Here is a 22,862-nt window from a genome sequence, read left to right as displayed (position 1 = left end):
GGACCATAAAGAAAGCTCAGCCTCAAAGAACTGATGCTTTTGAACTGTGGTGTTGGAGAAGACTCTTGAGAGTCCCTTGGACTGCAAAGAGATCAAACCAGTCAATCATAAAGGAAATCAGTCCTGAATACTCATTGGAAGGACTGATGCTGAAGCTGAAACTCCAATACTTTGGCCACCTGATGTGAAGAACTGACTCATTGGAAAAGACCCTGATGCTAGGAAAGAGTGAAGGCAGGAGAAGAAGGGGGCGACAGAGGATGAGATGGTTGGATGGCATCACTGACTCAATGGACATGAGTTTGAGCAAGCTCTGGGAGTTGGTGATGGACAAGGAAGCTTCGCGTGCTGTGGTCCATGTGGTTGCAAAGAGTTGGACACGATTGAGCTACTAAACTGAACAACTCACTTGGCCAGGCCACGCCTAGCCATGCAGGTGGAGACAGGGGAGGGGAAGGGACCAGGGCTGTGTTATAGGCATGGGTTTGGGGATATTCGAGAGCCATGGCTCTCCCTTCTGAGAGTGGGGGCGGGCAAATTACATGTACCCCCACAATCCATAGCACATATAATGGTACAGCTCTACCTCCAGGGTTAAATGGGCTTCTGTAAGCTAATTACCATCTGTCTCACTGAAGAATGTGCAAATGTAAATGGAGTTCATGATTTTCACTGGCTGTCAGCCGGTTGGCCATCCTTAAAAGTGAGCAAATAGTACATTTCTGCAAGAGTAACAGCAAGCTTTCCATAGGATCAGAAAATCAGCCTACACCACAAGGACAAAGGCTAAATACGGATGTGATAGACCCTGAAAATCAGAGTGCACCCCCTCTACCTGCTCCTGATAGACCCTGAAAATCAGAGTGCACCCCCTCTCCCTGCTCCTGATAGACCCTGAAAATCAGAGTGCACCCCCTCTCCCTGCTCCTGATAGACCCTAGCAAGGTCCTGACCCTTCCAGAGTGCTGCTGCACTAGATACAACTTTCTTGTCTCTTTGTGAAGCTATTCATTTTTCATTAAAATGTCAGTGTGGTAAATCAGCTCAAGCTAGTACTGGGTACGGAAATGAAATGAAAAAAGAAGAAATCGAAACCACTAATCTATAAACTGTGGGTTGTTCCTGAATGGCAAGGAAAACAAGGATTCAGTATACTGCTTTTCTCAAAGGTAAGACTATTCTGTCCAGTTTTCATTGAGAAATATATGGTAGGTATACATTTTATTGTGTGCGCGTGTGTGTGCATGTGTACGTGTTTTGGAAAGTCTAGATCTTTCTGGCCTTGGAGCATTTGGGGTGCTATCTTTCTTTGTATTTTGCTCCCTAATCTTCTGTACATCTGTTTCAGAAGGTGGAGGTTTTCAGCAAACAACTTAAGGAGGCTTACTTTTTAAGAAAGTTTAAGGATTAAGATGGACAGAAATCAAGATCATGGAATATATATACCAAATGAATATTAAGATCCAGTTAGAAAGTAGCTGCGTGGTCTAGGCACCCTACAATCATGCGAGCTAAGCTGTGATTTGTTATAGAGCTTCCTGACAGCCAAAGCGAAAAGGGGAAGACATTCAGGTCAAGGATGCACCTCAGAAGGGTATTTTATTCTCCAGGAAAAGCAGCACAGAAGGCAAAGTCAGTAACTCCAAGACATTACTGTCACTTAAGATTGGAAGAGGAGAAGGCAATGGCAACCCACTCCAGTACTCTTGCCTGGAAAATCCCATGGACGGAGGAGCTTGGTAGGCTGCAGTCCACAGGGTCGCACAGAGTCGGACACGACTGAAGCGACTTAGCAGCAGCAGCAGCAAGACTGGAAGAAGTTCATTCAATAACTAGAAGCTCCTGTGTGCCAAGTGCTGGGCATTTGATAGAAAGTCAGGCAGCTGACGGGTCAGGGTTGTAATCTTCAGTGATGGCAGGAGTTGCATTTATTCTGTTATGCTGGCCAACAGGTTCCTATGCCTAGCAGAGTAGTCATTTGGCTCATAGGCTTGATAATAATTTTGTGAAATTAAGGAACCAAATCAAGTCTCTCACCTAAAGAGATGACCAACCTATCTCAAAGGGAGAGAGAGAAGCCAGTAGAAAAGAATTCTGAACCTCTTTCAAGCACATTAACTGGTGACAGAAACACCAAGATTCACACCTACCAAAAAAAAAAAAGGTGGATAACATTATTCTGGTTTAGAAAGATATCCAAAACAAGAGTTTCAACCAGGAAAGCTATAGAAAAATCTCATCACATCACAGTGAAAAGTTTTGAGCAACACAGCTTTCTACTCAAACAGCCAAGAAAAAATTAGAAAGTTTATCCTAAGTTACTACAATTTTAAAGCTATAATGGGATTAACAGCTATCAAGCAGTAATGTTTTGGATACCAACAGCTCACATAATGGGATTAGTTTTGGAATAAATCATTTGAAGCCACCATTTCTAATTGGATAGTTACCAGAATCAAGGCTCACATCCAGTAATGGGTAGGATTAAAAATAAGACCATATAATCAGCAGAAAGATTATATAATGTCTCTAATGAGGCAATGTCGGGGTTGAATCCTGGTTCTACTATTTACCAGCTCCATGATCAGGGCAATTCCTTTAATCTCTGTGCCCTTGGTTTCCCTTTGTATAAACAAGGGCATTGATGTTACCTACCCGGAAGGAGGCTGTGAGCATTAAATTAATTAATATATACGAACTGCTCAGAAGGGCTCTGATGCTATAGCCATTAAACTGATGGCTAATTAAACTAATTTGAGTAAAACTGATTACAGTTTTAATTTTTATCATTATAATTTAATAAACATCTCTTTGTTTCTACTTGCTTGTGCTATGCACTTTTACATTGCTGATATTATGCTCTATGAATTTCACTTATTTTTCCCACTAAACAAATGAGTTATTCCTCCAAGTCATTAAGCATTATAAACATATAGCTACTGTATACAGAGACAGTATATATAGAGAGATTGTATATAGAGACAATCATTCCAGTCCTGAAAGTATCCAGACATTAGTATCTTTAACCCTCCTTTCAATGAACCCTTTTCGCATCACATATTACCTCTAGGGAAAAAGAATAGACTATTTGCAAGGGGGTGGGGAGTGCTAGAAAGACGTCAGTCTATGTACTCAATAGAGAAGATACTTAAGAAATAAGTTCACAATAGGAGATCTGTGAAAACATACTGAACTACTGTAGAGAGAGTTCTGGCTTGTTTGTGCTTAATAATACATAGAGAGCAGTGTCTGCATGTTGATAACACAGGAAGGAGAACAGGATGTCAGAGTAAGATGCAGAGTAGCCCGGTGCACTTGAGATGAACTGGACATTCCATCCTTGTTCTCCGCTTGAATGTGTGAGCACAAGGAAGTGCTAAAGAGGGATTTATGGGCGTTGTTTTTTGAAGTGCCGCAGAAGAGTCCCCATCATGGTTTCCATGTTCCATTAACCATTTAACTTTAACCATTAACTTCCTGTCCAAAAACAGGAAGAATCACTCTGCAATTCTAATCCATACACTTAATATCCTTCTTCTTCCTGAAATCTTCCGTTCTTTTTCCAGGGCTGTGGTTGCAGCAATCTTTTGTTTTTTCCCTTTGTAATGTGTCCTATTCCAAAGAAAGATAGCAGGTTCCAATTTATGCCTTAAATGAAATCTGAAAACACTTCAAAGAAGTCAAATAGATCTGCTTTTGGGATCTTATTGTTAGGTGGTGTCTCTCTGCTCTCTCCCCGCCCAAACTTCCCCATCTTCAAAAGGGAGCACATTCCATTCTTTGTGACAAACTTATCAAAATTAAAATAACAAACTCCAGCTGTCAAAACAGCTTAAAAAAAAAAAAAAACTAGTTGTGGTTATTGTAAATAATAAAGAAATTACAGCTACCTATGCAATGATTTTTACCCACACAAAAAATATTTCTTTAAATAAATTGTCTTTAGATGGCATAAAGGACTACAAATGAGCCATTTACTAAATTCATTATTTTATGAACTACGGAGGGAATGAGAACCATATCATGGATCTGGGAGCTGGAGAGACCACATTCGACGTAGAGAACCAAACTTTTGCAGGAGAGTCTTTGTTATAATTAAATTATTTTCAGGCCCAAACAAAAGACTGTCTCTTAATGTGAGCAAATACTCAGGATTTACACATCAGGGAGAACTTTTCACATATCACTGTGATTTTATAGTTTGGATGACAAGTTAACTCTTTGCCACTGGGAAGCAACCTGAACTCCACCGTAAAATAGACAGAGCAAAGATAACAGAAGCTCAGGTTGCTGGTCCCCATGGACTTATAATAACTGTGACAGAGAAGCGAACATGCTGACAACAGATGATGTTAACGTGCTGGAAATATTTGTGCAAGTCCGACAAATAATGCATGGCATCTCAAAATAAGAAGAGATTACTTCCTTTATTTTTAGGACAATTCTCTTTAATTGGTTAACGTAGCTTGAAATAACTTTAAAAGCTTTGAGCTGCAGCAAATCACAGTCCATTCAGAAACTAAATTATTGAGGCTTAATGAATAAATGGACATAGAAAGAGTATTTCACTATAGGTGACTACATACAGTACAGAAACAACACATTTGTCCCCTGATATAGCATGGAGCAGCCCAACTCAACACTTCCAGTTTTCCTGGTTACCTAGTACAAGCTGAATCCTGAAACAGGGCTTACCAGCCTGGGTGAGGCAAACTGCTGGAAGTTTTGCTTTTCTGCCTCAGTGGCAGTAAGAATGACCCAGAAATACACACTGCCTGAGCTACTGAAAGAAAATGTCAAGATGTTCAAGATCTAAGTTATTGTTGAGCAAGGATCTCATAAGCCTTAACACTTATGGACCACTAGAAACTCCCCGAGGCCATTTATCACTAACTCAGCTCACAGGGCTGATACAAAGAGTAAAGAATGTGTTAGTCTATATGAAGCATTAGAAAGAGTGTCTGACATGTACTGAGAACAACTACTATAGAATCAAGTAATACAGCCTGGTGGGATATTTGATCTATAAGTGCACATCTAAACACGTTCCAAGAGAAATGAATTTAGACCTGGTTTTATAGCCTTGCTGGTCAGTAACTGGTTGGGTCAGAACACTGACCCCTGAAGGCTGGAGTTACACGCAGATAAGAAAGGTGGGCATTTGAGCCCTGTACTCTCAGCGTCTTATAAGACGTGCTTTTCCAGACTGGGATTTGAGTGGGATCCTAGTTCTGTGAGGTCTCCGTAAGGAACCCTGTGTCTTCTGCGCGGCTGGCCGGCCCCTATTGTACTGGGTTCCACACTGTATGTATGTAGCAGTATGGTCTGCACTGAACTCCCAACTGTGGACAGATCTGGGGAACCGAAGCCCAGGTCTCTACCCTAGGGAGGTCTGGATTAATAGGAGACACCAGGCAAGGCGGCTTGGTAAAGGGATAGGACCCCCAGAGGACGTTAATGCAATAGATCTTAGCTGGGTGGAGCTGGCAGTATGAACACAGTGTTTGGAGGTGAGTAGGGGCCACCACTCAGTCCTGGGGGGCAAGTTTTGAAAGTTGAGTAACTAAGTCTTATGAGGAGAAATGCAGGTAAATTTGGGAACTGTATGATGGATTTTGGAAGGTGCAAGGAAGCATGGAAGGTAACTTTTCAAGTCTTCCACTCCCCAGAGCTGATTCTTGGGGTAGGGCTAAGTCTCAAACAAGAGACTGATGTCCACAAAGGATTCAGCAACTTGTACTCCTGGCCCTAGGTTTTCTCTACAGCAGACTGTGGTACCTTTATTACTAATGGCCTGGGACACATACTTAATGCAGACGCCCTTGGAAATCCTACATAGGGGTGGCAATGTGATGATGAACGTTCATTCTGAGCCTTTCAGGGTCTGCATAAATACCTCCGTTTGATCACATAACCCAACACAAATTATTTATCTAATACCTACTTTATACTTATTGCCTGATTTAAGAAGATCTGCTTATACTCACTGGTATAAAATGTTCTGAATTTTCAATGATATCCAGAAAACAGCAGGCTACACTACCAAACTTTTTCAAACTGCCTCAGAGGGTGACCTGGCTCTTTAATTGGAAAGCTACTTTTCCAATGCAGGAGACACAAGAGATGCAGGTTTGATTCCTGGGTCAAGAAGATCCCCTGGAGCAGCAAATGGCAACCCACTCCAGTATTCTTGTCTGGAAAATCCCATGGACAGAGGAGCCTGGTGAACTGCAGTCAGGCACAATAGGCAACTGAGCACACATTTTGGTCTATATTGATTTTATTTCCTTGCTTAAACTGCTTAGCTGCTTTGGACTATATGCTTCTTGGTAAAGACTAGGATAACAAAGTAAATGAAAGCAACAAGGGGACACAGAGTAAAGAGAAGTGCCATGAGTACCGGATACTTTTATGGATGTCTTTCTGACTTGTGTATATGTTGATTGGCAATTTTATGCTCTGAATCCAAACTACTCAATATGGAAGAAAACAAGTAAGCTATAGACGGAAGTAGAAGAAGAATAGGTTAGTATCTCATCAATTCCTAAGAAAACAAAAGATCTATATATTGATGATGGGGTGGATACCTAAGCATGACAAGCACCTTTTTTTCTAGGTTCGTAGAAAGAAAGACAGAGCCTACGTGTAGGGTTAATAGCAATGGGCTAAAAATTTAACCCAATTTTAAAAGGTTAATTCAATAATAGAAATATCTGGTAATGCTATTACTCAGCATGTTTCCCCAGCTCAGGCTGATTTCATTTGAAGTCATTTTATATTTATGCTAAAAATAAATTAGCATCAAACTCAGGGAGACAAGATCCCTGAAACTAATGGATTGGACCTTAGATAACCTTATGTAGTCAAGGGGCAAATATCATTCTCCTGAGTCACGAAGCTTCCTCTGGCTCATCAATCTGAAAAACAGTTTCTGGAAATGGAGAATGCTGCTGGTCACCTTCCTTTGCTGGAAACATGTTGTAGTGAAAAGGCAGGGACATGTTCTCTCCTGATGGGACAGACACACGTGTGCCTGTCCTCTGGACACCTGGAAGGGGACAGCTTGCTGCAGCCGCCCTGGGATAAGAGGAAGTGAGTGACGTCTGGGCCAGAGGAAGGGCATGTTTGGGAGAAAGCAGGAAATTGTGATGTCAGGATGAGGAAGAGCAGTGGGAGAGACCCAAGCTGGGTGGGAGAGAGGAAGCAGACCAGGTCCCTAGGAATGGGGCGAAAGGACACAGCCATACAAGGAAAGTGAGGCCAGGTGGGGAGGGGAGGCTTCGGGCAGCGTGTGAGGCGGGTCTGGATCACTTCAAGCTAATCAGAGATTTTAGGTGTCAGGTTCACTGGGGTCAAGGAGCCCTGCAATTAGGAAGGACACGTGCAGAGGCAACCTTCTGAGTGATCTTGTGTGATGGGAGCTCTGTAGAACACGACTGCTTACCCACGTCATTGAAAGGCAGCTTGGGGAGGGAGTGTGTGTACTGGGCCATGAGTCTCTGGAAAACGTGGGGAGCAGTGCATTGGGCTGAAACCTACAAGGTCTGAATTTAATTCATGCCTAAGTGAATGGACCAGGTTTATAACCATGCATCCCCGAAGAAGAAAACGTTTCCCCGGTGAGCTGCAGAATAACTTCCACTGACCTGAATCCGGTCCAGCGGAAACGAGACATCCAGCACATACTTTTTACAGGAGAGGGAGTAGAACGGAAAACAAAGTGAGCTTAACTGAAATGTGAGAAAGAAAGCGGCAGTGACTTGGCTGGGTGGGGCCCAGGCTCACTCTTTCACGGGCCCCCTTTCCTTCCAGACCAGTAGCCCTCCACCCAGCATTTGCTGTGGATGACATCACTGGTTTCGCAAACACGCTCCGGGAATTTCCTGCTTTCCAGAGACAGGCCGACCGAGGCCGTCAGTGGGGCACCTGGGCAGCGATGAGGCCGGGTCGGGTCACAGAGCGGACACAAAGGCCTGCCAGGGCCCTTTACTTGTTCCATAATCTGCCGCATATTTTACTGCTGAGTTTTCAGTCCCCTTTCCTTGGACAGGTGTCCACTGTCCACGCTCTCAGGGTTACGATCCAGACTGCTCATGGCATGGACACACATGCCCTATCCAGGATCACATGCTCTGCTCCAAAGAGAGCACAGGGACCAAAAGTGAAGGGTGTGGGAAGGGAGATGGAAGCTGCCCTGAACGGACCTGGAACTCTGGCCCATTGCATCCTACAGCCCACCCCACCCCTCCAGCCAAGGTGCTTTTCTCCTCTCATCAGTCTGTGAGGCCAAAGCACTAGCAGCCTCTCTACAGTTTCAAGTGGCCACTCTGTGCTCCAGAAATGCTCTAACTCAGGGTTCCCCAGACCTCAGGCCGTGGACTGGTACTGGTCCATGGCCTGTTAGGAACCAGGCTGCAAGGCAAGAGGTGAGAGGCGGGCTTCATCTGGATCTACAGCCACTCCCCGTCTCCCACGTGACTGCCTAAGCCCCGCCCTCTGTCAGGCCAGCAGCAGCCTTAGATTCTCAGAGCTCAGAGGAGCTCGAACCCTACTGTTAACTGTGCATGCAAAGGATTCAGGTTGCATACTCCTTATGAGAATCTAATACCTGATGATCTGATTCCATATTATGGTGAACTGTACAATTATTTCATTATATATCACAACGTAATAATAATAGAAATAAAGCCTACAATAAATGTAACGTCTTTGAATCATCCTGAAAGCACCATCCCGCCTTCCGTCAAAAAATTGTCTTCCGTGAAACCAGTCCCTGGTGCCAAAAAGGTTGAGGACTGCTGCTCTAACTGGCACCAAACACCATATGAACGCTGCAGGAATTCTTAATCCCTTCTGCAGGATGGCTTAAGCCCAAGATTCTAGTCCAGATTCTTGTCTTCAATAGCCAACATGTCCTAATTTTATGTCCTAAGTTTGTCAATAAAGAGGACTTCATGTTTAAGAAGATTTCCTAGTTCTTCAGGAGCCAACCTCATTGCCTCACGTGATATCAAAAGAAAACAGTCTGATACACCAAAAACTAACTTTAAATGGGCATGTGCTAGGAATTCACACTTGGTTGGATACCTCTCCAAGCCAATTGTTCTGACAACACGTCCTTGTGTGAGGAAGCCTAGTAAGATAAAAGGAAGGGGTCAGCCTCTCTCCAACCCATGGCAGGAGTGAGGAAACAAATTAACAAGGACAAAACGATCTTGCGTTCCCTTAGCTGAATTTGGGGCCAGCAAACATCGGTCAACAAACAACACTCAGGAGTGGATTTCTTATAGGAACATTCCGGCTATTGGGGCCTCTCTTTGCTATCCCAAAGAGTCCAGGTGTTAAAACACTACGAGGCAGCCAGGAAGGACAAGATGACTCTAACCACCTAAGTCCAGCTGCCATACACATGTTCCGACTCCCGTGCAACTAACTGGCCCTCACAAAACATTTTCCCAAATCCCTTCAGTTTATCATTTCTCTATTTATTGTATTTTCATGTTATGAAAGTGACATATGCTTGATGCAGTAATCTGAAGTAAGCAGAAATGTAAAGAAAAGCAGCTGCTCATAATGTCAGCCCCATGTTGACATTTTGGTGTCTTTCTAATCTCTTCTATATGGAATGTAATTTACATCCCAATAATATAATTTTGTAAACTTTGCTTACATATTAATGTTTTTATGCCATGACATTTATGTCAAATGATTAAACAACTCTGAAAAATTATTATAAAAACTTAAAAACCATATCAAAGCAATGCGACCACCAGACAAAGACCACCTACTAAACTTTGGGGGGATCGGGTGGGAAGGGTGTGCATGAGATTGTTTTAGAGAAGTTTTATAAGCTACCAAGGTTTATTGAACACTATAAACCATAAGCTTTGAAAGAATTTTTGGAAACATAAGAGGCTAATCTGTACAACAGAGTGTTGGAAAATCTGCTCTTCTCTCTCCACACCAAAGATCTGTATTGCTAAACTATTTCTTATAAGAAGATGTACTAACTGGTGACTGTGTTGGTCTAGGATATTATACGTTTTTGTAGCTTTCAATAATACGATGGAGGAACTTTCCTGGTGGTCCACTGATTAAGAATCTGCCTTCCAATGCAGAGGACACGAGGTTGATCCCTGGTCAGAGAACTAAGATTCTCCATGCCGTGGGGCAACTAAGTCACAACTAGAGAGCCTGAACATCACAATGAGAAGCTCCTGCATGCCATGACTAAGACCCAGCACAGCCAGATACATAAAATTATTTTAAAAATATGATGGAAAGAATATATAAGGATAATGTCATTAAAGAGAGGCAAGGATACACATGGAGCTTAGCAGGAATGAAGATATTTCAGGAAGGGAAAATTATTTACAGAGAGATGGAAAACTCGGCCAGAGCATGCAAGGATGGGGCAAAAAGTCTTAGATGACCTTAGCTGAGGAACTCTTGAACCACTAGGTGCTCCTATAAAGTGAAATGTACTAATCAAGTGGCTACCCATACTGGAGATCATTAATTGGTGATCAACTCCAACTACAACTGTAACTAAATAAAATATGATGAAATCATTCAGTGGCAGAAAACTCTGGCTTATAAACCAGGGTGAAGAGTGAAAGTAAATACTTAGAAAACTAAATCTGGGGGGAAAAAACTGAACTCTCTAGCACTTCACCCTGTGATGTCCCAGAGTCAGCAACACTGAAGATACTTATTGTTTGAGGAGGGACGTGCTTGTGTGGGGATTCTCCACTTTTAGACCTACTAGGTAGCCAGGGGGACATGCCTTCCTCGAGGACACACTGAAAGGATTTCTCCTTTGTTATAAAGCCCACAGCATTCTGCACCTGTGTGATTTTACTTACTAGTGTCCAGCATAAGGACACATGAAGAGGACTGGAGCATGTTCACCTCCATATGATTTACAACACCTTGCACCTCACAAGTAAGAATGAATGAATGCACAATGCAGAAAAACTGAGGATCTTTCCGACTGGGGTTTTTCCTGGAAAGGAGAGTTGGACGCCTGTTTCAAAGGCACTCACATAAGCACGTGTGGAGTGATCATGGGTCAGGGTGATTAATTACACTAGGATTTTCCCACCTGCAGGAGCCAGTCCCCCCAATGTCCTCACCCCCCTTTCCCCCCAGTCATCTCAGCAGGAAATTACTACACTATGTCTCCCACACTGATGATGACTATTAGAAGCATTCTTGCAGACTGTGGCAGGGCCCAGGACCGGGTCAAGTAAAAGTAAATACTTGCCCTTATTAGGTGATCCTGGCCTCCTGCGGTGCGTTTGCCTTGGACACAGCAGCTTCTGGCTCGGTCACAGAAAGCAGACCCCAGGCCACCGCCTCCATGCGATGCTTCCTGACCTTCAGAAACTTCTTTCCTCATGCACCACTTCCTTCCTCGCTCCTCGTGATTGTTTTGGAGGATTTTACCCAGGGGCCTATGCTCACTGCTCTGCCCCGGGTGGAGGCAGGGGGACCTCCTCAGGGAACCCAGCCAGCCTGAGGTCACTCCCAAGGACTGGTTACACCTTCATCTTCTAACTGGTCAGGCGTCAAGCAGGAGCAGGGGAAGAGGGATGGACTCGTGGTCATCCACCCACACAAGCTGACAGAACCTGACTTTCCAGAAATGACCTTACAAGGCTGTGGCTGTGGGGGTATGAGTTGAGGTGCAAAGAGATTCATAGCATCTATTTGCTTAGTGACTCCAAAGATTTAAAATTATGATCCATATTTAATGACTATTAAATACTCAGAAACGAGTGAAGATGTCATCTTCTGAGCCACAATTTTTACAACAAACCATTTTCTTTGTTAATTTCACGTCTATCTACTAGCGGCAGTAAGCTGCCTGAGGTGGAGCAAAATGCTTTTTTGGGGGCTTCCCATAACAGGGACCACAGAGTCATGTGTACACTTCCTGAATGAATGAATGAAACGGTTGGGAGAACTACTATGGGATCCCAGATCTGTGCAGCAAAAGACAGGACAGGCCGTGGACTTGGCTAATTCTCTCCTTGGTGGTACCCAATGTTCCATGCTCTTTGGGACCCTCATGGCCCTGGCACCCTGGTCTAAGCCTGGACCATCCAGGGGTGCTCTTCTCCTAAGCAAAGGCCTTCACAGACTGAAGGTGAAGTGGCTTCTATCACTGAGGCCATTTTAAGGAATACAAAGCAAGCTCTCCTGGTAGTTATGTTAAGTGAAGTATGATTAAAGAAAGTGAAGTCACTCAGTCGTGTCTGACTCTGTGACCCCATGGGCTGTAGCCTACCACGCTCCTCTGTCTGTGGGATTTTCCAGGCAAGAATACTGGAGTGGGTTGCCACTGCCTTCTCCAGGAGATCTTCCTGACCCAGGGATTGAACCCAGGTCTCCGGCATTGTAGGCAGACGCTTTACCGTCTGAGCCACCAGGGAAGTTGAAGTATGATTAAATTACACCCAACAACATTCACCCTTAAAAAACATGGCGCTCTATGAGTTTTGACACATGTACATGAGTCGTGGAACCACAATTAAAATACAGAACATTTCTAACACCCGCTAAAAAGTCCTTGGTGTCCTTCTGCAGTCTGTCCCCTCCTCCTCTCTCCCCACCGGACCACTGATCTGATTCCTTTTTACCATCAGCTGAGCCTTTCCCAAGATGCCATTCAGAACCTGTTTTCCTTAACCCCCTCTCCCTCTTCCATTACTGGTGTTACCCCTCCTTCAGTGAGAGACTCCATCACCAGCTCTTATGTACCCCGTGGTCTCCCTGTACCACCTACCAGGGGTTTTCCCAGACTCCTGGGGGGCTCCTGCTATCCAGTCGGCTCTGTGAACTTGGATGTTTTCCGAGTACCATCCTCTCCCTCTTCTCATTTCTCTCGTGCTGGTCTTTGCTTCTCCCCAGTATCCACCCTCATGTATATTCGTACAGTTCTCAGGGCTTTCTTCCTGTCTGTTCCTTTCTCCTGGTTGCTGTGTCTGTGTTTCCAGTGGATTCACAGATCATGTTATATAGACCCTATAAGCCCTTCCAGCTCTCTGTCTCCGGGCCAGATGCATTTCTGGCCCTGTCAACCTGACTTCTTGACTGTTCCTTCCACACCCAACAGCATCACCATCTCTGGTCAGGCTGGAAGTGACCTGACTCCCAAGCCCACATGCAGGTGGCCACCTTCACAATACGTCTAGAATTCACTGCTCCTCTTCTGTGGCTGCTGAGCTAACCTTGAGCACCTCGTTACTCGGCCCACATCTCCCTCGGTCTGCTTCTCTTTCCTCTCAACACTCTCCCACTGTTACCAGAGCTATTTTTCTAAAATACAAATTGGACATTTTCCTTTTCCTTCTTATAAGAATAAAAACCAGAGGAATTTCCTGGCAGTCCAGTGGCTAGGAATTGGAGCGTTCATGGCTGGGGTCCCCAGGATTCAATTCCTGGTTGGGGAACTAAGATCCTGAAAACCAAGCAGCATAGCCAATTAAATAAATACATAAATATAACAAAGAAAGAAAGAAAAAGAATAAAGACCAGGTGCAAAACCCACCTTACTGCAGCTCTCCAGTGTGCATGAGATAAAATCCAAGGTCTTTCAGATGGCAGTTCAGATCCTTAACAGTTCGGTTCAAACTCTTGTTACTCTAATCCCATTTCTCAACTTCTCAACCCCTGTCCAACTCTAGGCATACTGGATTAACCCACGAAGGCTACCATGTATCTCTGTCTTTGACTCAAAATTCACTGTTTCCACAGCTGTTGGAGGTTGATTCTCTTTTTCTTCTTCACACACCCTGCCTACAACCAGTAAGAAACAGCTGTTGTCTCTCCTATGCCCTGAGGGCATTACGATGCTAACACCAAGTCTGAAGCTCCAATACTTAAGCCACCAGATGTGAAGGGCCGATTCACTGGAAAAGACCCTAATGCTGGGAAAGACTGAAGGCAGGAGGAGAAGGGGGCGGCAGAGGATGAAATGGTTGGATGGTATCACGGACTCAATGGACATGAGTTTGAGCAAACTCTAGGAGACAGTGAAGGACAGGGAAGCCTGGCGTGCTGCAGTCCATGGGGTCACAAAGAGTCAGACATGACTGAGCAACTTAACAACATTATCATCATCACACTTTCTACACACCTCTGTGCTGTTCAACCCTATGCGTCTCACATTTACTCTGTGTAGTATCTCTGTGCCTCACAGGCATTAAGAATTCAAGAAACACTTATTGAAAACACTTTGCCCAATATCAGATGAAACACACAAATATGAAAGCAAGCAACTCTGTCCTCGTTACGCATATTTTACCCATCCATTGCTTAAACAACAGAGCCACCTGGCTTATTTTAAAAAATTGTTATGTTTCCTGCTTGGACTTGGATCAGCTTGTAACAACAACAATGACGACAACAGAGACAATTGAGAATTTTTCTGCTCAATCTAATCCAAGAGCATCCCATGATAAGAAAACAAACTTCAGTCACTGATGGTTACCAAGGGAAGCCACCACACCACTGAGTAGCTCTAATGAGGCATTTTATGTATTAAGGCCATCATCGTGGGTTTTAAGTACTTTGATAAGCTTTCACTTCTGCACTATCTCCCTTCTGTCCAAAGAGAAGCTTTGAAATAACAATAACCATCCCATAGCAACAATGTCTCCTCAGAATAAGGTCAAAACCAAGAACTCATGTGATTCATTCATTTTCTAAGGCAGCCCTGACGAAGAGGTGGAGGGTGAGAGACTGATCTCCCATTCCTGGGGCAGGAGGCTGGTCCTGTCTCTTGAACTTGGTGGTGGCCTCCATTTATCCCACTGCAGTGAAGTCTTATTATTCTGAGCACAATGACATGAAGAACCAGCAGTCCTATACTAAGCCACCCCCTGCCCCCATCTCAACAGCAGACTGGATTCTCCCAAGTTATTCTCTTCTGTGTTCTATAAGGGGAGAATCAATTTTATGACTCAAGGAGTCCTGAACACATGATCTAAAGAAAATAAAAATCCAAACCACAGTGGCAGCTGCGTTCTTTCATTGTGGAAGACAGTACTTAGGAAAATAGCAAATCCTATTAATTACTTTCCAATATCTGGTCCGTAAGGCATTCACACAGCCTGAGGATTTTAGGAGTTACAACAACACAGACTGGGGAAGGTTCTGGGAGGATGTTACACACTCACCGTTCCAACCAATGGGTAAATGAATCCAGCGCCTATGCTGGCCCGGACGTCACTAATGGGCAGAATGAAACCCTTGGGTACGCCTTTCTTCTCAGGTTGGTGAGACAGGGAGAGGTGGGTCTTTGCCATGCAGATGGGTAAATTTCCAAATCCCTGTAAGAAAGGCAAGAAAAAGTGTTCCTTGAGCAAAAATATTCTTTGTACTTGTTTGACCTGCACCCCCCCAGAACCCCCACGGCTCAGATCCACACACACAGTAGTGCTTGTTATTGCTCGTTCACTGAGCAAGAAGATGGAAACGAAACTCAGCTACACCTGCTCATCACCTGGCAGGCTGAGGGTGTCTATTACTTATTTTGGATAATTCTTGTTACAGAAAGACACCATTATGTGTGTGTTTGAAGGGAGGGTGGCTCCTTGCTGGCAAGGCAGCAGCAGCTGTAGAAACCACTTTCTAAGAATATTAATATCCGGGACTCAGAAAGGTAATCTGGAGAAAGGCTCCGTAATGAGGCTTTTAGTCCCACTGTTCACTCATTCTTGGCGGCTGTCAGCAAGCAAAGGGCCGCTTTGTGTTGCTTTATGAATCACGGCTATTTGATCTGCGATTACATTATATGAACTGAGATGAGGTCACTATTTAAGCCTCTTATTTTTAAGGACCAAAGGCGATGCCTGACCCAGAGTTTTCAAAGGTGAAAGGGCAGGAAGTCACATGTAGGGTCTCACAAAAAGGACAGTGTCCTTGCAGCCTGGCCCCGATTAAGGGTACACAGTGTCTCCTCAGAGACTTGGCTGATTAATTGCAACCACACACTTGATGCATAACTTTTAAGGAACATTCTCTGGGTGGACAGACAGATAAAAGGAATGAAATCTCCAGAGGTAACTCACACAGAATTTCTTATGATTCAATCTAGGACTATTTGGAAAATTTTACCAAAGTATCAACTGAGGGGTGGGGTGGGGCTGTTCTCTATTCTCTTAATAGATGTTGATCAGAAATCTGCTGGGGTTAATCAAGATTGCTCTGCAGAAACAGTGCCTAGAATTTGGGGTTTCAGAGATCAATCAAACATTGAAACAATTTTTGTGAACTGATAAGGGTTTGTCAATTTAAGTCTGCCAGTTAAGAATATATTTTTAAAAAAACCCAGCATGCTATGTACTATCACCCTATTACTTTCTAAGTTTTTAAGCCTGAGAAAAAAGTCAGGAAGGATCTAATATTAGAATTAACAATAGTCCTTAAATAGCATTATTAAAAACTCATGGGGAAAAAAAAAACAACCCTCATTACAATGAACTTATTTTACTGAAAATTTCACTGCAGAACAATGTCAGTGTGTACAGCAAATTTTAGGAATCATTTATTAAAAAAAAAAAAAAAGTCAAGAGCATTCCAAGCTCTTGGAAAATGCTAAGAAGAAATGAATTGCTAACTATCTTACCAAATCTGAGAGAATATTCTGGTTAGAGTTGGTAGCATAGGACAAAATATTAGATATGCATTAAAAATAGAATTTAGGAGCTGGGGGGATGAAAAAATAGATCAATGATACTCCTCATGAAGCTCTTTTGCCAGCAAACTCTTGAAGTGCTCTGAGTTCTACTGATCATAGTAAACAGGAGGGGACGTTTGAGGCGCACGGCCCCTTTGGTCAGGGTGGCTGAACACACTCTGCAAAGCCTGTCTGACATGACCATTATGGGGCTAGACTCCCCCTGCTGCATCTTGGTCACCTGCACAGCAGAAGGGAAGAGAGCCTTCACCCATGGTGGACAATCTCAGCACCAAGCCAAGGAAGCACTTGTATAAAAATGGACACCAAGCACCCCCCATCTTTATGCACGGCAGTCTTATTTGACTAAACTGGCACTGTGCTAACATTTTTAAGACAGTAAGAGGAAGCACTACAGATCATTTAACTGACTCCACAGCTGCACACCCAAGAACAGATTTAGTATTTCTGGCTGATAAGTAGGGGCTAAAGATCACACACTACAGATAAATGTGGATACAACATGTATTAGACACATTTATAACCACAAAAGTCAATGATGTGTATGTCAGAGGGTATATCCTCTCAACATAATTACAGTCAATATCCTATCCGAGGATATTAACTTAATTTTTGTAGACCACACAGTAGAGTAAGCCAAATTCAGCTGGTGGAACATATGCCAGCTCTCAATTCAGGGTAAATAATTTCAAAAGCGTAAGCTGGATTTTTTTCCCTAAGAGTACAACTTTTACCTGTTCCGTGTAACGATCTATTTTGGACTGTGCTTCAGGAGAGAGTTCAATATCTTTGGCTCCATAGACAGACTGGGCAATGGTTCTTATCTTTTCCACAATTGGAAGCTGGAGAAACACAAATGGCAACAAAAATGTTAAGTTTCATCTGGATAAAAAATTAACAGAAAGCCTAGTGAGATTTTCTGTAATTGCTTAAAATTCACTACCAGATTCCCTTCTCATCAACTGTAGTATTTGAAGCAATCTCTTTCTCTTCTTTCATCCTTAATGTACTGAAATCAGGGATTGGCTCACAAATAACAAGCCTTAGGTGTTCAGCCAGTCCAGCAGCTACTTATCTACTTAAATCACTTTTATCCGTTACATCTTTATAAAAAATGTACCTTTACTCTGTTTTTTGATGGTTTTTATGTCAGAATGAGTCTCCTGACTAAACAGTGCTGATGTTTAAGTAGGTCTCAACTTGGGTTATATGGTAGTTAAATGTCATAATACTAAGGAATAAATAAGTTTTTTATGAGTAAGAATGGGTTGAGATTTTAATATAAATGCTGGAGTGATTAAACATTTTATTGGAAAACTAGAGGTTGAACCTAGTGTCACTTTAGCAAATGATGAGACATCAGGAGAAGGGGGGAATTCTGAGAAGACTAGGTATGAGCAAATCAGTGTGTGGGGAGGAAATGGAAAGATTTTCCATAATGTTGGATATAGGTTGCTGGTAAAATACTAAAAGTGTTCTTAAGAAACAAGAGGGCTTCCCTGGGGGCTCAGTGGTAAAGAATCTGCCTGTCAGTACAGGAGACACAGGTTCAATTCCTGGCTGAACAATTCCACACGCCTTGGAGCAGCTAAGCCTGTGCACCACCACTATTGAGCCTGTGCTCTAGATCCCGTGAGCCGCAACCACCAAGCCCATGTGTCCTAGAGCCTGTGCTACACAAGAGAAGGCCCGGCAATAAGAAGCCCATGCACTGCAACCAGAGAAAAGTCTGTGAGGCAATGAAGACCCAGCACGGCCAAAAATAGACTTAAAAAAGAAACAAGGATAAACCATTAGGAAAGGAATGTTCCATAGATGACGTGATTCTTAATTCAAGCAAAGCATCTGACGAAACTGTTCCTAATGTTACTGTGGGTAGGAAATGCATAGACGTAATGAATGCAGTTGGTGGATTACTGTTTGGTAAAGTGCTGCTGGACCAAGAGCTGACTGAATGGACACCAGCCAAGGGGCAGAAGCCTCTTATGGGCCACCTCCAGGGCTTTGCAGTACAGCGGCAAATGGTACATCCGCATGAATCACTGCTGATATACACAGGAGGGAGAGTTACCTAACAGGAGAAAATAAAAGCTTGTTCTACTTTCTCATAGGACAGAATCCCAAACTGCTTTAAAATGTGCTTTTCATAACCACAGTTTTTATTACTGTAGAGGTACTCTGTGGTCTGGAGCTGAAATATTGAATGTTTCTATGAATAAAGAAATTAAGGTGCAGGTCATTATGATCTTTCAGTGAAGGACATAAAAGAGGAAATGAATCAAAGGAGAGAAACTTCCTTCATGGATGAGGAGATGCAACACTGAATAGAGCTGGGTCTCTCAAACAATCTATCAGCTCAATCCAATTCCAATAAAAATCCCAAAAGCACTTGCATTCCTTGGCCAACCATTTTAAAATTGCTAATGAAGAGTAATGGCATAAATAGGTAAGATAACTTCATAAATAAATAAAACCGAAAGAACGAAGGTACAGGAGCTGCCATACCAGGCATCGATCACACTAGAAAACTATGCTAATGGATTCCATGTGGTATTGGCACAGGACAAGATGGTTAATCAAGCTGAGATAAGAAAGAACACAGGAGGACACCTCCGCAGGTGTGGGACAGCATACAGTAGACATGGAACAAAACAGGGTAAGGGCTGACCCTGCAACTGACGTCTGGCTGGAGAGAAATACAATGAAATCCTTACCTCACACCAGGCCCCCAGGTGAGTCCAATATCGAACAAAGGCAAAGCCTTCTAAATGAACACTTTACATACTAAGGGAAAAAACTGGGGAACTTTATGATCCTAAAGGAGGGAAGGATTTCTTCAATAAGGTAATGACAGGATATACCTTAAAGTAAATGACTTATAGATTTGACATCAAAAATTTAAATTTCTTATATTAAGAAAGACATCAGGAATAAGAACAAAGCATAAAGAACGGTGTAGGAGGAGATACATGCAAATACTTAAAAGACTGGTTGCTAGAATGCATAAAACTTCCGCAAATTCAGGAAAAGACAGACATACATAATGTTGGTTGACAGAATAACCAATAGCAATATGAAAAACCCCCAATCTCATTAGTATTCAAGGAAAAGCAAATTAAAATGATGAAAAACCAATTCATACCCATGAAATGAATGAAACTGAAAGTCTGTGACTATCAAGGGTAGGGGAGGCTGTGGGGAAGAGGATCCTTCCAGAGTTCTTGGTTGGGATGTTAATGGTCTCGCCTACCACGAAAGCTTCATTACTGGCCTCTTCACTCTTAATATACCCTCTTCAGTAAGTCTAACCTTCCTAGTAAGCCTAACCTTCTGCTAAAATTCCCTGAGGGCTCACTCTAAGATCTATCTCAAAGACCAACATCTCCAGGAAACCTACACTCACCTTCCTCAATCACACGTGGGTGCTCTCTTCTTTGCCATGTGATGGCCATGTAACACACTGACTGAGGTGTTATACAGGACCAGAAATTCAGCAGGGCCTGGCAGCAAATAGCCACTAGCAACATTCAAACTCTTTTAGGGTACACCTATGGACCTCAAATGGTAACAGTGCCAGGATCAAGCTCACCCAATCTACTGGATGGCAAAGGGCCTTTTGTAAACCATGTCATAAGAGAAATGAGAAAAGAAATATTCAGCTCTAGATGGGACAAATTTAGAAAGAAATGATAATTACTTGCGAGGAAGGCAGAAGGCAAGGAAAGGACAGAAATGATTAAGGGAAATGGGAAAAGCTATAATAACCAGAGCTGCCTTCCTCGGTCTGAGTTCAGGGTAAGCCTAGGATGGCTCCAGGCTTGTTGCAAAAGAATGACTGCAAGAGTGTCAAGTTGAGATTGGGTTAGAGAAAACTCAAGGGTAATTTTTAAAAGATTTCACATTTATTAGCTGAAGAATTGAGAATAGTCTATAAACTCTTTGAGGTCAAGGACCACCTCCAGTTCACCTAGAGGTGGGATTGAGCCCCTGGGGTAGGGTCTCAATACACAGTTGAATAAATGAGTAAATATTTTCTGAACTTCCTGTTGATGAAGCAAGGATTCTAGGTGGTGCAACAGTTATAAAAGATTATGTGTGTGTGTGTGTGTGTGTGTGTGTATGTTTAGTAGCTCAGTCATGTCTCACTCTGTGATGCCATGGACGGTAGCCTGCCAGGCTCCTTGTCCATGTGATTCTCCAGGCAAGAATACTGGAGTGCGTTGCCATTTCCTCTGCCAGGGGATCTTCCCAACACAGAGATGAAACCCGTGTCTCTGTTAACACAACTTTTGCGTTTAACAAACTAAAAACTGCACCAATAAGGCAGCTCCATTGCATATAATCTATTTATGTTGTTTCAGCAGGCAAGGAACTTCCTGCTGTTTCTCTGCTTGACTTGGGGGTGGGGGGAGTGTAATCTTTAAAGATAAAAGAAAGTCAAGTTTAGTCCAATGATCTTGATCTGAACTTGATATTCACTTGTACTGCTGTTTTCAGTGATAGCTTTTATAAAATAAATAAAATGGTAAAATAAATAATACATGGATATGTATTCATCATCCCTGGCATTCCTCCAACTCCCTAAATACCTACAAATTTATCTGTTCATCACCTCTTCCCTCTTCATATCCCTGATGTCTAAGATAGAGACCTGCAACCAGCAGCCACTCCACAAACATCTGCCAAATGAACAGCCAGCTATGCCAAGTAGTTTCAAGATAGCATGGTGCACAAAGAACTTCAGGGCTTTTGTGTACAAAGAATGCCTGTTGGGGTGGGGACGATGACACAGTAAAATATGACAGATTGGAGCGAGTGATAAAGGCTCTGCATATATGTTACTAGGAAAGTCAGAAGATCATAGACTGCAGGGGAAGGCATGGAGATCAGCATAAGGCTGGCAGGAACTTCAGTGGTGCTTAAAGGATGTGAAAGATTTTAATAAGCAATAAAAGAAAAGATAATTTCACACAAGCTGAAAGGCACACCTCAAGGTGGGAATGGTGGCAAACACAAGGCTTTTTCTGGAAAGAGTGACCATTCTATTATGCACAATTTCTCAATATATTCATAAGCTACTTCACAAAGTCTGTCGTCTATACCACCATCTTGGATCATTTTGAAACTAAGACTATGTTAAATCTCTATTTTCACCAAGAATAAAACTCTGAACATATTCTACATTAATTTCCTCCCAAACCTCTAAAATATATAAAAATAGCTGAAATACTCTAGAACAGAGTATTCTGATGGAAATTTCTATAAGGATGGCAATGGTCTACAACCACGCTTTCCAGGCCGGAAGCCACCTGCCTCATGTAACTATTAAGGAGCTGAAATGAGGAAATGAGCTCTTAATTTCAGTTAATTCAAATTTCAATAGCTTCCTGTGACCAGTGGCTATGGCTTGGGCAGCACAGCTCTAGAAAGAAACCCTGACTAGGGGTTATGTTGTCTACAGTTTTTCGTTTAGAGTCTGCCCACCTGGAACCCTGGCTGAGTGACATCGGGAAGGAAGGCTGGAGGCTTCACCCTTCACCACATTTATAGTGTTGGTGGGGTGATTCAGGCTCATAGAAGCTGAGCTACTCAAAGATAGATGACAGTATCTTTCTTGAAAAGACCTCTGGAATCACTACCTTGTTTAAAACCTGCTTTTTAGTGGTATGAACTCCAGAAAAGCAGTGGCTTAAATTTTAATTTTCTTTTCTTTTTTTTTAGTTTTGGTGAGAAGAAAATGGACAAAAAGTTAAAAATGAAGCTGCTGGCTGCTGTGGAGAACAGAACAGAGATTCCTTAAACAACAAACAAGGGAACTACCATCTGAGCCAGGAAACCCACTCCTGGTTGTATATCCTGCAAAAATACTAATTTGAAAAGTTAAGTGCACCCCAGTGATCACTGTCGTACTACTGACAACAGGTAGGACAGGGAAATCACCTAAAGGCCCATCCAAAGATGAATGGATAAAGATGTCACAGACCCACAGTGGAATCTCACTCAGCCACAGAATGACTGAAGTAATGCCATTTGCAGCAATACGGATGGACCTAGAGACTATTGTACTAAGTGCAGTAATTCAGACAGAAAGACAAAAACCATACATCACAGATGTGGAATCTAAAAAACTGATGCAAATGAACTCATGTACAAA

The 22,862-nt window shown here is 42.9% G+C and overlaps 1 protein-coding gene across 1 annotated transcript in view; it reads right to left on the bottom strand.

The window, feature by feature from the left end:
* The window catches only part of MTHFD1L (methylenetetrahydrofolate dehydrogenase (NADP+ dependent) 1 like), a 177,148-nt gene that overhangs the window by 35,254 nt on the left and 119,032 nt on the right, over positions 1-22,862 (bottom strand). Inside the window, exons 25-26 of the mRNA XM_040238682.1 lie at positions 17,443-17,550; positions 15,186-15,338 (exon numbers count right to left, since the gene is read on the bottom strand). Coding sequence (XP_040094616.1) covers positions 15,186-15,338; positions 17,443-17,550 — 261 coding nt within the window. The remainder of the gene's footprint in view (positions 1-15,185; positions 15,339-17,442; positions 17,551-22,862) is intronic.

This window comes from Oryx dammah, unplaced genomic scaffold (genome assembly GCF_014754425.2).
Source record: "Oryx dammah isolate SB20612 unplaced genomic scaffold, SCBI_Odam_1.1 HiC_scaffold_4, whole genome shotgun sequence".
In the NCBI taxonomy this organism is placed as follows: Eukaryota; Metazoa; Chordata; class Mammalia; order Artiodactyla; family Bovidae; genus Oryx; species Oryx dammah.
This window is presented reverse-complemented; position numbering and strand designations above follow the sequence as displayed.